Source organism: Stegostoma tigrinum, chromosome 18 (assembly GCF_030684315.1).
Source record: "Stegostoma tigrinum isolate sSteTig4 chromosome 18, sSteTig4.hap1, whole genome shotgun sequence".
In the NCBI taxonomy this organism is placed as follows: domain Eukaryota; kingdom Metazoa; phylum Chordata; class Chondrichthyes; order Orectolobiformes; family Stegostomatidae; genus Stegostoma; species Stegostoma tigrinum.
Window position 1 is genome coordinate 48917980 of NC_081371.1, and position 14379 is coordinate 48932358.

The window sequence follows — 14379 nt, forward strand, 5'->3', positions numbered from 1 at the left end:
TCCAGCAGCTCATTTCTTATGTGCACCACCCTTGACATGAAAAAGTTCCCCCTCTAATCTTTTTTAAATCTTTTCCCTCTCACTTTAAACCTATGCCCCCTAGTTTTGGACTCCCGCACCCTAGGGAAAAGACCTTGGCTATTCACCGTATCCGTGCCCCTCATGAGTTTAGAAACCTCTAATGGTCAGCCTCAGCCTCCAATGCTGCAGCGATAAAAGCCCCAGCATCTTGAGTCTCTCCCAATAATTCAAACCGTCCAGTCCTGGCAACATTATTGTGAATCTTTTCTGCACCCTCTCAAGTTTAACAACATCCTTCCGATAGAAGAGTGACCAGAATTGTACTCAGTACTCGAAAAATGGTCTCACCAACGTTCTTTACCGCTGCAGCGTGACATCCCAACTCCTATACTCACTACTCTGACCAGGGATAGCAAGCATGCCAAACGCCTTTTTTACCACTCTGTCTACCTGCAATTCCACTCCACGTCTCTATGGCAACATTCCTTAGTACTCTACATTAACTATGTAAGTCCTGCCCTGGAATGCCTTACCAAAATGCAACACCTCCTCACAGCAATGTGAGTTTGCCTTCATCACATGGACTGGAGCATTTCAAGAAAGTAGCTCACTGCACCTTGTCAAGAGCAGTTAGGGATGGGCAACACATGGCTTGCCAGCAATACCCTCATGCCATGAATGAACAGAAATTTCAAATTGTATTCCTCGCTCTGTTCTATTACACTCATGCACTTACTATGGTATGATCTGCCTGTACAGCATACAAAACAAAATTTTTCACTGTACCTATGTGCATGTGACAATAATGAATCAAATCAAACCAAAGCTCATGATATATGCAGTTTGTTTCTATTTCAGAGGAGAAACATCTGAACAATTGTCTTGCTTTCCCTTGTAATTATAGTCAGAGTCACATAACACGGAAGCAGACCCTTCAGTCCAACCAGTCCATGACAAACATAATTCCAAACTAAACTAGCCCCTACCTACCTACTCCATGCCCATATCCTTTCAAACCTTTCACATTCATCTATCCATCCAAATATGATGACTATAATAACTGTAAAGCTGTAAAATAAACCTGAACTAAGCCTGCAATCCCAGGAGCAGTTGCAAGATCCACTCTGCAAGGTTGCATACCAAATGCTAAATATAAGCATTTTTCCATTTTTATTTCCCATTAGCAGGAGTCTATTTCAGATCAACGGTTTTTTTTTATTTTTCTACTTGCTGTTCCTGTAAAGATTGTTTGTCGAGGTAATGTGCAAACACATGAGAGCATGGGATAACAAGGTGTAGAGCTGGATGAGCCGAGCAGCATTAGAGGAGCAGGAAGGCTGACGTTTCGGGCCTAAACCCTTCTCCAGAGAAGGTACGCGGGGAACAACCAGCAGCCCGGACCCACTGGCCGCAGCCGCTGTGCCCCCGGGTGTGGGGAGGGGAACGGACCGGAAGTGAGAGGGGAGGGCCGTTTAAGAACGGACCGGAAGCGGATGCTGTCTGGTTGGTTGGTTGGTGGGTCGGAGGGAAAGGGGTGGCTGCTAGGAGATGTCGCTAAAAGGAGCTGGCAATTAGCAGAACGGCGGGTGGAGTCTTGAAGCAGGGAGGAGCACCGCAGTGGTAAGGGAGGGGGTTCGTTTGGGTGGGGGTCAGGTTAGTATCGGGTCCTGTCAAATGGAAGGACAGATTGGGAGAGGGGAGCCGCTGGGCGACCAACTCATTTCAAAGCCCCCCTTACCCCCCCCATTGCTCTTTACTCCTTTTTTATCCCTTAACTCCCCTTTACTCTTTACCTTGTGCCCCTTAACCCTTTGTTGTATATTTTCTTTGATGTCCTGATGGTACGACTCAACCTGGGAGTCTCCAGAGTGAATGGCTCTCCAAGTGAGTGGGAGAGACAGATGATAAAGGCTAATTGTTGCAGATGCTGGAAATCAGAAGCCAAAACAGTCGGTGGTGGAGAAACCCAACTGATCCGGTAGCATTTGTGTAGATAGGAACAGACTTTATGCTTCAAGTACACTGTTTCTATGGAACTGAGGAACTGGAAAACTGTGTCTCTAATACTGCAGAAAAAGGGAGGAGGTGCAAGTAAAACAGATTGCGAGTGGATGAACATAACACTTTTTTCTGATGAAGGGTCTGGGCCCCAAACGTCAGCTTTTGTGCTCCTGCGATGCTGCTTGGCCTGCTGTGTTTATCCAGCTTCACACTTTGTTATCTCGGATTCTCCAGCATCTGCAGTTCCCATTATCTCTGATTGCTATAAAGTTCCATCTGTTTCACTATTATCCTTTAAGAAGGAAATCTGTTTTCCTGACCTGCATGTGCCTCCAGAGCATCATCAATGTGCTTGTCATTTGTCTGCCTTCTGAAATAGGCAAGCTGTATTATGATGAAAAGTTGAACAGGCTAAGCTTGTATCTGCTGGAGTTTAGAAATGTAACTGCTGACTTCACTTAAATATATAAACTCCTGAGAGGTCTTGACATAGTGAATCTGGAGAGGATGTTTCCTCTTGTTTGTGAAATTGGGGACACTGTTTAAAGATTTAAAAAGTCATGCATTTGAGATAGTTAGGAGAAACATTTTCTCACAAAGGGTTGAGAGTATTTGGAACTCTACCTTAAAATGAATGTTAAGTCTTTTGACTATTTTTGAGGTAGAAGTGGATAGATTTTTGATGATCAAGGATGTGAAATACTATTGAGGTAAATGGGAATGTAGAGTAACTGAACGAGCTGTGAGCAGAGCCAGCTCTAGGTATGGAGTAGTCCGCTCCTCCTAATTTGTATGTTGGAACGAAGTACTGCATAAAATGCATGGAGAGGAAGCAAGAACCACACAGTATTTCTGTAGCTATTTGATGTAATAAAACATCTCAAGGTGATTCACAGGAACATTATCAAGCCAAACTTAACATCAAGCTCTAGGAGATATTGGGAGATGATGGAAAGCTTGGACAAAGATGTAGGTTTGAAGAAATGTCTTGAGAGAACACTGTAGGGATTCAAAAGCATGGGGCCTTAGCAGCTGAAGGTGTGACTGCTAGTGAGGGCCATTTAAAGTTAAGGATGTTGAAGGGCCAGAGTTGTAGGTACATGAATATTGTGAAGGGCTTGGGGATGTTATGGAGATGGAGGGAAATTTGAAAACTGAAATGGAAACTTTAATACAAGGATGTTGATGAATTAAGAGTTAGTGTTCAGCAAGCCCAGGGGTAACACGTGGTTAGGACTTCAGTATGAGTAGGAACATGGGTAGCAAAAACAGGAATAGAAGGATAGGCTGTCAGGATTCACATATTCATCACGTGAATTTTTACAGTATCAGCTAAAGGATCTCACTGCATATTACTTAAAATGACAAGCTAATTGTATAATTTGGTAAACCAGCTAACAGAAACAGCAGTGATAATGAAGGGTCTAGGCCCAAAACATCAGCTTTTGTGCTCCTGAGATGCTGCTGGGCCTGCTGTGTTCATCCAGCCTCACATTTTATTAACAGAAACAGCACTAAGCTGTTGCAGTAGTATCATAACTGGACTAATGGTCAAGAGAACGAACAAGTGCCAGAGAAGCTCAGCAGGACTGGCAGCATCTGTGTAGAGAGAAGTGGAGTTAACGTTTCGAGTGTAGTGACTCTGCATCGGATGCTGCCCAACCAGCTTAGTTTCTTCAGTGCTCTCCAGCTCGCTGTTTTTTGGTTGTAATCTTCTGGAGATCTGGGCTAATGATTCAGAGATTATAGTTCAAATCCTACCATGAAAGTTCATGAATTCAAATTTAGTCAATAAAACATTGGAGCCAGCAATGGTGACAGTCTGTAATACAACCAAAACAGTTTACATTTTTATAAAATTTAGTGTAGTGCAACATTTCAAGTTGCTTCACATTAAAGCAAAATTTGACCCTGGACCTATGGTGGTGTTAGGGCAGGTAACCAAAGTTTTTGACAAAGGGCATTTTGAATCATAGCAAAGGTAAGGGAGTGAATTTTGGGGTCAGCAGCCCAGTGGCAGAAGGCATGGCCATGTTGGTCAAACAATGATTCTGATTCTGTGTCACAGATCCAGAGTCACTAACTTTGTTTCTCTGCAGGATGCTGCCAGAGTTGCTGAGTTTTTACAACTTTTGTTTTTGTTATTTCAGACTAATAGTACACTTGTGTTTTGATTTCATAGAGCAATGGATATTGCGGATGTGCATGAATTTAAAGGCTAATAGGGCTGAAGCCATGGATGGATTTAAAAACAAACCAGTGTAAATCTTGAGCAGAAGGGTGATGGGTGAATGGAACTAGGTGCATGTTAGGGTTAGGGTTAAGGAAGCAGAGTTTATGGAGGGGTAGAGCATGAGTTGTCCCAGTGTGTGATGGAATAGTCATCCGTGGGCAATGGTGAGAGTTAGGGTCCCACAAGTGTCAGTGTGATAACAACCAGATCATCTGTTTAAAGGATAGAATTATTGCAGGTACAGTATATCCTCTTGATTATGTTTAGCCTGATCATTTGCACTGTTAAATTCTATTGTCTGCTCAGAATGAGGATTGTTCTAGGCCATTGATAGTCTGACCAGATTAATTAATTATTGATCTTGTGTGAGAGCTGTTGGGGTTTTGGTGCTGGTGGGAGAGGAACAAACATCATGGGATGTAGGCACCACTGTGAAGATGAGCATTTGTTGCCCATTCCCAACTGCCTTTGATTGGCTTGCGTGATGATTTCAGAGGCCACTTAAGAGTCAACCAGAGTTCTGTGGGGCTGGAGTAACATATAGGCCAGCACAGGTGGGGATGGCAAATTTCCTTCCCTAAATTTGCTTTACAAAATTTGATGATAATCCCAGTCACCACCATCAAGGCAAGCTTTTTGTTTCAGACTTATTAATTAGAGTTAAATACCACACCATAGTGGATTTTGAACACGTGTTCCCACAGCAATAACCTGGGCCTCTGGATTAATCCTACTGATGCTCCCACGATGCCTTTGCCTCCTGTAGTGCACTCGGGAAACCTAACCTGTGCAGATGCACCATTTAGAGGTAGTGGGAACTGCCAATGCTGGAGAACCTGAGATAACAAGGTATAAAGCTGGATGAGGCCAAGCAAAATCAGAGGATCAGGAAAGCTGACATAAAGAGTACTGCAACACCTGAAGCAATCTGTGATGGTATGTTTTGTGTGGAGTAGTGTGTTCTAAATAATATTATGAAATATGCACATTTTTAACCAAAGAAGTACAATATTTCCAGAAAATCTTCATAGATTTGGATCTCTTATATAAATATTTTTAGGAGGTTCAAGCACATATTAATGAGATTGTGCTTGCTCGTGAGTAATGTAAGTTTGTTGCGTGTACAAGTTACATTGGACAGTCGCCAAGGGAACCAAATAAAAGAAGACAAGTCTGTTGTGCTGACCTGCATTAAAAGGGAACCTCCATTTTAGAACAGCAGGAGTCCCTTCCCTCCCATTTTTTTTATCAGCTTGCAGTGATTTTTGGTAGACAGTTTCCGCTTAGATCTAAGTCTGATCAAACAAAGATGTGGGATGATTAGTTCAGTGTAGAATAAGAAGCAATAGATACCTTTTACTATTAATTTCTCAGATGAGGGCATTGCTGGTACATGAGGCCGGCATTGCTGCCATCCCTAGTTTCCCTTGAAGTTGAAAGTGCTGATCTTCCTGCTTTAACTGTCTGGACACCATATAGAGTATATAGGCCCATAATATTGTTAGGGAATGAGTTCCCAGATTTTGATTCAACCGCATATCAGGAATTATGGTATTGTTCCAGATCGGCATGGTGTGAAACCTGAAGGGAAACTACAAGATGTTCCCAGCACCTTCTGTCTTGTTCTTTCAGGTGGTAGAGATCATAGAAAATGCTGTTAAAGTTTGAGTTGGTTGTAGATAGTATACAGTGCTTTGGTGGTAGATGCAATGCTAATCAAGCAGTCTACTTTGTACAGAATGGCATTGTGCTTCATGAGCGTTGTTGCAACTGGTAGCTGTCAGCAAGTAGAAGATATCCCATCGCTCTCCTAATTTGTGCCTTGTAAGTAGCAGATAGCTTTTCATAGCCAGGAGGTGAGTAACTTTTCAGTGTTCCCAACAGGTGACATGTCTGTAGTCAGTGTTTATTACATGAGACTTGTTTCTGGTTTGAATAGAAACGTAACAAAATTAGCAAAGCTTTATGTTGTGGGTTTGCTTAGTTTGTTTCATAAAGGAGATGAAAGCAAAATGTCGTTAAAATAGTTTTAATTTTCTACAGCAGCCTGTGAGGATGGCTGAGCTGAGCTGGAAGGAGGTAGTTTTGTTGACAGCGGTAGTGGCCGCTTGTTACTGGAACAGCACGAATTGTGGGTTTGTTTTTGATGATGTCTCTGCCATTCTGGATAACAAAGATTTGCATCCTTCAACACCTTTAAAGAACTTATTCCACAATGACTTCTGGGGAACTCCAATGAATGAGGTAATGCCATTTCTGCTGTATTCTCATAAAATCTCACATTTCAATGTCATATTTGCACTTAAAAATGATTTTAAAGTTGAATTAAAACTTTAACAATATAGATGTTAAACAATGATATGTAGATATATAGTCAATATTTGATAACCATATCTGGTCTTACTCTCATGGAATTGCGGTTTGAGGAAAAGGTCAGACTTGAATGAAAGAATAGGTTTAAGTATCCAATTCCAGCTCACATTTTTATTTTCTTTCAGAATCATCTGGAATTCCTATTGATTGTTGCATGTACAAAACAATCAGCAGGTTTTCTTCCGATGCTTTCTTGGCCATTCTCCTATCTTCTGCACCTCGTAAACCTGAACTGATGCAAAACTCTGCTCATTCACATGACCTTCCATTTTTCTGCCACTACTTCTGTCAGAACTGCCTTGCTTCCTCTCTTGGCAACACTGAATTTAAAATTCATATCCTTTGGCCAAGTCCTTCCGTGGCCTTCACCCTTTCTATTCCTGTAATCTCCTCCAACCCTCCGTGATCTGTGCTCTTCCAAATCCTGCCTGCTACACATTCCTGATTTTTCATTCAGCCACTGGCCATGTGAGCCTTCTCCACCAATTGATAAAACCATGGCAGATCCAACTAGTGCACGTTCCTTACTACCCCGATAACTGTTCATCTCTTTTCTTCTCAAGAACCCATCATCCTACGCCCATAAAAATTCCAACTTTGCTTTCACTGCCTTTCAAAGAAGAGAGTTTCAATGACTCGTAACCCTTTGAGAAAAACAGATCTCATCTCTGCTTTAAATGTGCCAGGAATTCTCTCCCCCAGCCAACAATAGAGGACTGGATCTTTGATTGTATTTGAGGCTGAGGTAGTTGAATCTTTGACAAGTGAGTTGAGAGTAATAGGTGTGGGCAGAAAAGCACATTTCAGGGCACGATCAAATCAACCCTGAACTTATCGAATGGTGACCTAACTCTCTTGTTTTCAAGAACAAGAAAGAAACCTAGCCTGTCAAATCTTTCCTGATGTTTGTTTCCACTCATTTCTGCTGTTGCCCTCATAAACTTTCTTTCTGTATTCAAAAGTATCTAATCCTTTTCATAATAATAAATCTAACCCAAGGTTCACTGTAGTTTTCTAAATACCTCCCAACTTTTCATTCTAACCCACAGGATATGAAGCCTTGTTTTTGTTTTCTTTTTAATGCTCACCTCTGTTCCAACTTTTAGTGATTGATGCACTTTCACTCTAAGATCCCTTGGTTCCTCTACCCAGCATCTTCCAAATAATGTGGCCTCCCTCGTCTTCCGACCAATATGTACCATTTCTGAAACAAGATTCCAAAATGTAACTAACTGCTTTCTGTCTGAAGGAACTTTTTTGTTTCCATTTTCCTCACTCTTCTCCTGTTGTGCCTCCTCCAATATAAATAATGTTACTGTTTACTAATCTAGTATTTTTAAAATAATCTTTACTCTTAATCTAATACAGTTTACTACATACACTTCAAAATCATGAAGGTTTTCATCAGGCCATTCCTTGCCACCCATAACTTCTCAAGCTTTGCTTCATAGCTTTAAGTCCCATCTTTAATGAAATCCTTGTTCACTAATTTTGTCTCTTAGTCACTATTTTCAGATCCTGCCTAAACTGTAAGGGTAAGGATATTGCCATAAGTTCTTTTAGCACGAAAAAGGCCCTTCGGCCTGTCAAGTTCATGCTGGTCGTCAAACATGTATCTACCCAACTCCACTTTCCAGCACTTGTTCTGTAGCTTTGTATACCACGGCACTTCAAGTGGTCCTTTAAATACTACTTAAATATTGTCATAGTTCTTGCCTCTACCACTTTTTCAGCCAGTAAGTTCCAGAAACCTACCATCCCAGTGGAAAAAAACTTATTTAAATCTCCCCTGCATTTTATCTTAAAACTATGCCTCTGGTTATTGACCCCTCAACTGAGGGGAAAAGTTTCTTCCCATCTACTCTGTCTACGTCCTGATAATTTTGTACTTCGCAATCAGGCCCTCACCTAGCCTTCTCTGCTCTAAGGAAAGCCATCCCAGCCTATCTAGTGTCTCTTCACAGCTGAAAAGCTTTAGCCCAGGTAACATCCAGGTGAATCTCCTCTGCAGTCGTTTCCCTCCCATTGTGTGGCAATCAGAAATCCAGTATCCTGAGGCTTCATACAAATTGAACACTTCATTACCTTGTTTACATTCTAAACAATTATTTCCTTTTGATTTTATTGGATTTAAACCACAAGTAAGTAGCGATCTGTCCTTTACGCAATATGTGTCAGTCGTGGCTCGGATAGTAAAATTCTTACCAGTGAGTCAGGAGTTTGTGGATTAGAATCCTGTTGTGCACCAGAACCAAATCTTAAGACTCCAGCACGTAATTGAGGGAAAGCTGCACTGCTGGAGGTGCTCCCTTTCAGACTGAGACACTAATGGTGGATATAAATGATCCTTTGGTACCATTCAAAGAAAAGATGTTTAGTACCTCAGGTGGCATTGGATAATTCAGACAGAAGAATTTAATGACAAAGCTAAAATCCCAATTCACACAAAAATTATTGCTGATTAGGCTGAATATTGGTCCACACAGAATAACCTGATTTGAATGACCTAATTGCTTTATACTTTGTTGGTAGATCTTGGTTATTCAACACTGCTTTTACATCTTTTTGTAAATTGAGAAATAAGTTTTTTTAATCTGGTGGCACTCGTACATAGGTTTTTAAGTTTTCTAAAAGAGACATTTCTCCCCACACAGGAAAGGAGCCACAAATCCTATCGACCGCTCACTGTGTTCACATTTCGATTAAATTACCTTTTCAGTGAACTGAATTCTGCTTTCTACCACCTCTCGAATCTTGTCCTGCACGCAGTGGTCTGTGTAATCTATCTCAAAGTATGCCATTTGTTCCTGGACAGGAAATCCAGTCTGATTGCTTCTTTGCTTTTTGCAGTTCATCCAATTCACACTGAAGCGGTGAGTAAGGATTTAAACATGTATGTGCGTGTGAGGTTTATGCAATCTTAACTGAAGGCAGATGCGCAAAAGCCAGTGTTACAACAAAATAAAAGCTCCTGTTTTACTCCCCACTTCACTTTTTAAGTTTAACATAGTGGTTCGCCAATGGAGCTATCTTGATTCTCACTTTTCAGTTTTAAAATTGATCTTAATGAATTCTTCACTCGTAGGTCCTCAACTTCAAATGGTTTCGGAAGAAGCCTATAGTTATTAGTTGGTATATTGGGCCAACAGGGGTTATGTGGTGATTGAATTACCCTAATTATTTAGGGTACTTGTGGTCTAATGGTATGTCATTATGTCTGACGCAGAAGGTTCATTTTCAAGCCTGCCTGCCATGGAGCTGTATCATAACATGTCCAAACGGGTTGGTTGAAAATAATTTTTCCAGTGCCAGACAAAAGGTTTTGAGGCACGGTGGAAGTGACCCTTCCTCTGCACCAGAAGGCCCAGGTCCAAGACCCACTTTGGAATGTGTGGCCACGGAGGTGTCCAAATGGTGCGATTTGTAAAATAAAATCGCTTGCTGATCGCGTACCTTTAGAGGATTTGTGTGGAGAGGACCACAAATTGATTGCAGATGTGATCTTTCTTGGCAACCAGTTGTCAACTTCAGGTTGCTATTTGAAGCTTCATTGATATGATTTTCAGGATTCACCATTTCAAGTGTAGCTCCCGTGTTGGTTATTTGTAGATAAGCCAGGGATAGTTTATTGTTGTGTGATCTGGAAGCAATGACTGTTAGAAAACCCACATGTAATAACTAATACTAATCACTGTGCGGCACAACTGAGCTTGGTAGTATGCTTTGCCTTAGGCTAGGCAATCATTTCAGATTTAAATAGATTGGTCTAAATCTGTTATAACTTCTTCATTCATCCCTGTGGATCTCTGCCTGAGCCTCCTTACATTCCAATTAACCCTATAACCACTCTTTCCTCTATCCCTCAACTGGCCTGCATCTCAGCGTTTTGTTTCAATCATCAATGTGGCAATGAGTTCTATATTTTACACACAGTCAGGGTAAAGCATTCCTCCTTCAATTACTTAATGATTATCCTATAGACCGTAATTTTGGACTTGGCATATACGAAGCAGTCTCAATTTGTCTGTTATCAAACCCTTCCATAATTTTCAAGACTAGTGCTCATAATTGGCTAAGTATTTAATGAATCTAGTTGAATGAATCCTAAGCTGATGTTTTCACTTGTTTGCTATTTGTGATGTAATTAGACTGTTGATTTCCCAACAGCTGACAGCTCAAATGCTCCCAAAGTGATTTTACTTGAATGCAGGAAAGTGAGAATACCTAGAAATGCAAACATAAGTTCAACGTGTATCACCTGAGATCGTTAATACATTATAATTTGAGTAGATGTATTTAGAAACATTAAATTTGATCCTATTATACCCAATGTGTTGGCAACTAATGTTGAATGCTGTGTTCTCCAGCTTGTATCATTTGATAAGGCCACCAGTTTTGTCATTGAATTTTGAGTGCATTTTAAGCTAAAAAAGTGAAAGCAATTCTTTCTCTCCCTCCACCAGTTTGAGTTTTATGCATCAGACTGAATTCTTTATGGATACGAGGTGAGATACAAATATCAAAGTATCTCTCAGCACCTGAGGAATGAGAACGGAAATGGATTGACTGTGATAATTGTGACTGGAAAAGATTTCATTACCCACCATAAAGCATGAAGACAATCTTACTCCAATATTGAGCTGTTGAGTCATCTGTGCTTCTCATCATGTGGAAATTATTGATTATGAAATTGGGCACTGAATCTTGGTTAAATGTCTCATCAAACAATATTAATCTGTCCCCTCTCAGTGGGTCCAGGAACTCATTTAGGGGCAAGGCCATTCTGTCTGAGATGCCGTTTACTACATTTGGACTGATTTTCCAGGTTGGATGTTGTCAGTTAGGGATGCAGGGGAAGCAGTGGTGTAGTGGTAATGTCACTGACGAGTAATCCAGAGCCCCAGGCTAATGTTTTGGGGCCAATATGGGTTCAGATTCCACCACAGTAGATAAACTCTGAAGTCAATTTTTTTAAAAATTCTGTAATTAAAAAGGTTAGCCTGATTGCAGCCACATAATCATTGCTGTTTGTCATTAAAAGCCTATCTGGACCACTAATGTCCATTAGGCTGGGAATTGTGCCATCCTCACCTGGTCTGCCCTATATATGAATCCAGACCCGCAATGATGCAGTTGACTGTCAACTGGGTAGTTAGGGCTGGACAAGGGCCAGTGATGCCACCATCCCTTGAATAAATTTTTAAAAATCACTTCCTTTATTGTTTTGCGGTCAAAATTCTGGAACTCTCTTGCAAATAGCACTGTAGTTGTATCTGCACATGAGGACTACAGTGGTTCAAGTCAGTAATTTGATGTAGTCTTTGTTGGGGCGGTTGAGGCAGGACAATAAATATCAAACCTACCAGTGGCATCTAAATCCCATGAGTGATAGAGATATGGCAGAGCCTGTCTTTTATTTTTAATCATCTCGTAAAGATGACACCTGCAGTAGTGGAGCACCCCCTCAGTAGCAGCAGTGGAATGTCAGCCTAGATTTTGTGTTTAAGGTTCTAGGTTAACCACCTGACTCAGGAAGATACTTGTGGAATGGGCAGCAGCACACTGTTGAAGAAGAAGGTGGTCCTCTGGGATTAAAGGTGATAGCACATGGTTAGGCAGAGCATAGAAAGTTTTGCTGTGCATTTGCACCTCACCTAGTTAGTCACCGAACTGACTTGATTCCTTAGCACAGATATCTCTCAAAACCCTGAATGTATTTTAGAAAGCACTCCTAACCTTTGAGTGGAAGATGCTTAGGACAGGGATTGAATTGAATACAACTGATTTTTGTTTTGTAAAAGCCACTTTGGCATTTGAAAATTTAGCAAGATATCCTAAATTTTTTTTTAAAGAGGAACAGAGAATGCTTAGACCGGGGACAAGTGGAAGGGAGGACTGCAAACTGGTTACGTGATAGAAAACAGAGTTGAAGTAACTGGAAACTATTCACAATGACAATAAATGGGTAGCATTGTTCCACAAGGACTGCTGTTATTCACAGTTTCATTAGGGATTTGGATTTTGGAACCAGAACCACTTTAATTTAGCAGATGACACCAGTTTGGGCCCATAGTCAATATTGAGGGGGACTGCGACAAAGACAGAAGGCGACAAAGCTGTAGAATGGGCAAGTAGTCTGGAAGTAAAGTTAACTTCAGATAATGCAAGGTCATATATTTTGGTAGAAAGAATGCAGGGGAAGAGATCGGCAGTGGTGTGTCACTTGGAAGCCATGAGTCCAAGTGGATTCAGGCATCAAAAGCACCTTGGAATACAGGTACTTCAACCACTAGAAGCTGTACTACAGGTTATTGAGGCCTAAAGTAAGCAAGCAAATTGACACTGGGGTTTTATTTTTAAACAGGTGAAAGTGAAATGGAGGATAACATGCTAAAGCTGTGTCTAACCTTGTTTAGACCTTAGCTACGAGTACTCCATGCAGTTCTGTTTGCCATACTATAAAAAGTATTTGGAGCAATGAAGAACATGCATAAAAGATTCACAAGAATGCTGCCATAAATGCAAGAGTGCACATTTCAGGAATGGGTTGGCAGTTCCTTGCTTCTTTTGAAGCAAGCAAGTTAAAGATGACCTAACAGAGGTCTTCAAAATTGAGAAAGGATTTGATAGAGTGGTTACAGAGAGAGCATTTCTTCTTGTAGGGGGGAGCATAACTGAAGGCCTTCAATATAAGATAGTCACCCAGAAATCCCAGGAGATTCCTCTTTACAGACAGTGAGAATTTGGACCCCTCAACAGGCAGCATTAAAGTAAACTCTATAGATTCATGCAGGGGATTATGAGAAGTATATGAGGGAGAAGGGAATGGAAGCTTGTCCTGTTGAATGAAGAAGAATGTGAAGAGTGTAGTGGGTAAATACTGACATGATCTGTTTGGATGGACAACCTGTTTGTGTGCTATGTGATCCAAGTAAAGAATTAAATGCTGGCCTTGCATAGAAATTTACATCGGTCTCTTTCTGTTTATGCTGCAGGTTACTGGAGTTGTAGGTCGGGCTGAGCTTTTGTCCTCCATTTTCTTTCTGGCTGCGTTTTTATCGTACACCAAGTCTAAAGGTCCCAACAACTCCATCGGTAACGTGTTATGATTTTCTGTAATAGCAGCCAAAGTCCATGTGTCTGGAATATGAGCAAAGTTTTAGTCACGTGTATTCAGTAACCATCTCATGACTGCAAGCAGCTGCTTGAAAGATTTAAAATATTGCATTTACTGTCTTAGACAATTTCCAGCCTACTTGTTTTAACGTTGGCTTTTTTGTATTCGTTCTTAAAATTGATTCTCTCTTGTTCATTTTCAATCTTAAATTTTCACCACATGAATGCCCAACACGAACTTGACCAAAAATCTGTTTTGTGTTATCTTTTCTATATCAAGCATTTAGAATGACCATAGCTCTTGGCTTCTTTGCTGATAAGTTCCATTCTTAACTGGCCTCAAACTGTGCACTTACTAAACCATTTGAGGGTAGTTAAGAACCGACTACATTGTTGTGGGTCTGGAGTCACATGTAGGTCAGCTGGGTAGTGATGGTAAATTTCCTTCCTAAGAGGCCTTAATGAGCATAAGGATTTTTGCAGCAGTCGATGACAGCAATCACAGTATCTGAATTCCAGGTGTAATAATTGGATTTAACAGGTGTTGGAATTTAAACCAGGTCTCAGGGCATTAACTTGGGCCTCTGGATCACGAGTTTAGTGATATTATCATTATACCAACATTCATGATATAA

General features: G+C 40.9%; 1 protein-coding gene across 4 annotated transcripts in view; it reads left to right on the top strand.

Annotated features, from left to right (window-relative positions):
• The first annotated feature begins 1517 nt into the window (after positions 1 to 1517).
• The window catches only part of tmtc3 (transmembrane O-mannosyltransferase targeting cadherins 3), a 59887-nt gene continuing 47025 nt past the window's right edge, over positions 1518 to 14379 (top strand). The window contains exons 1-5 of one of the 4 annotated variants that reach the window (XM_048549002.2): positions 1518 to 1641; positions 5022 to 5191; positions 6299 to 6499; positions 9283 to 9501; positions 13624 to 13723. In XM_048549002.2, the coding sequence (XP_048404959.1) occupies positions 5189 to 5191; positions 6299 to 6499; positions 9283 to 9501; positions 13624 to 13723 (523 nt within the window). In that variant the 5' untranslated portion in view covers positions 1518 to 1641; positions 5022 to 5188. The remainder of the gene's footprint in view (positions 1642 to 5021; positions 5192 to 6298; positions 6500 to 9282; positions 9502 to 13623; positions 13724 to 14379) is intronic. The other 3 variants (XM_048549003.2, XM_048549004.2, XM_048549005.2) reach the window with 3 other exon arrangements.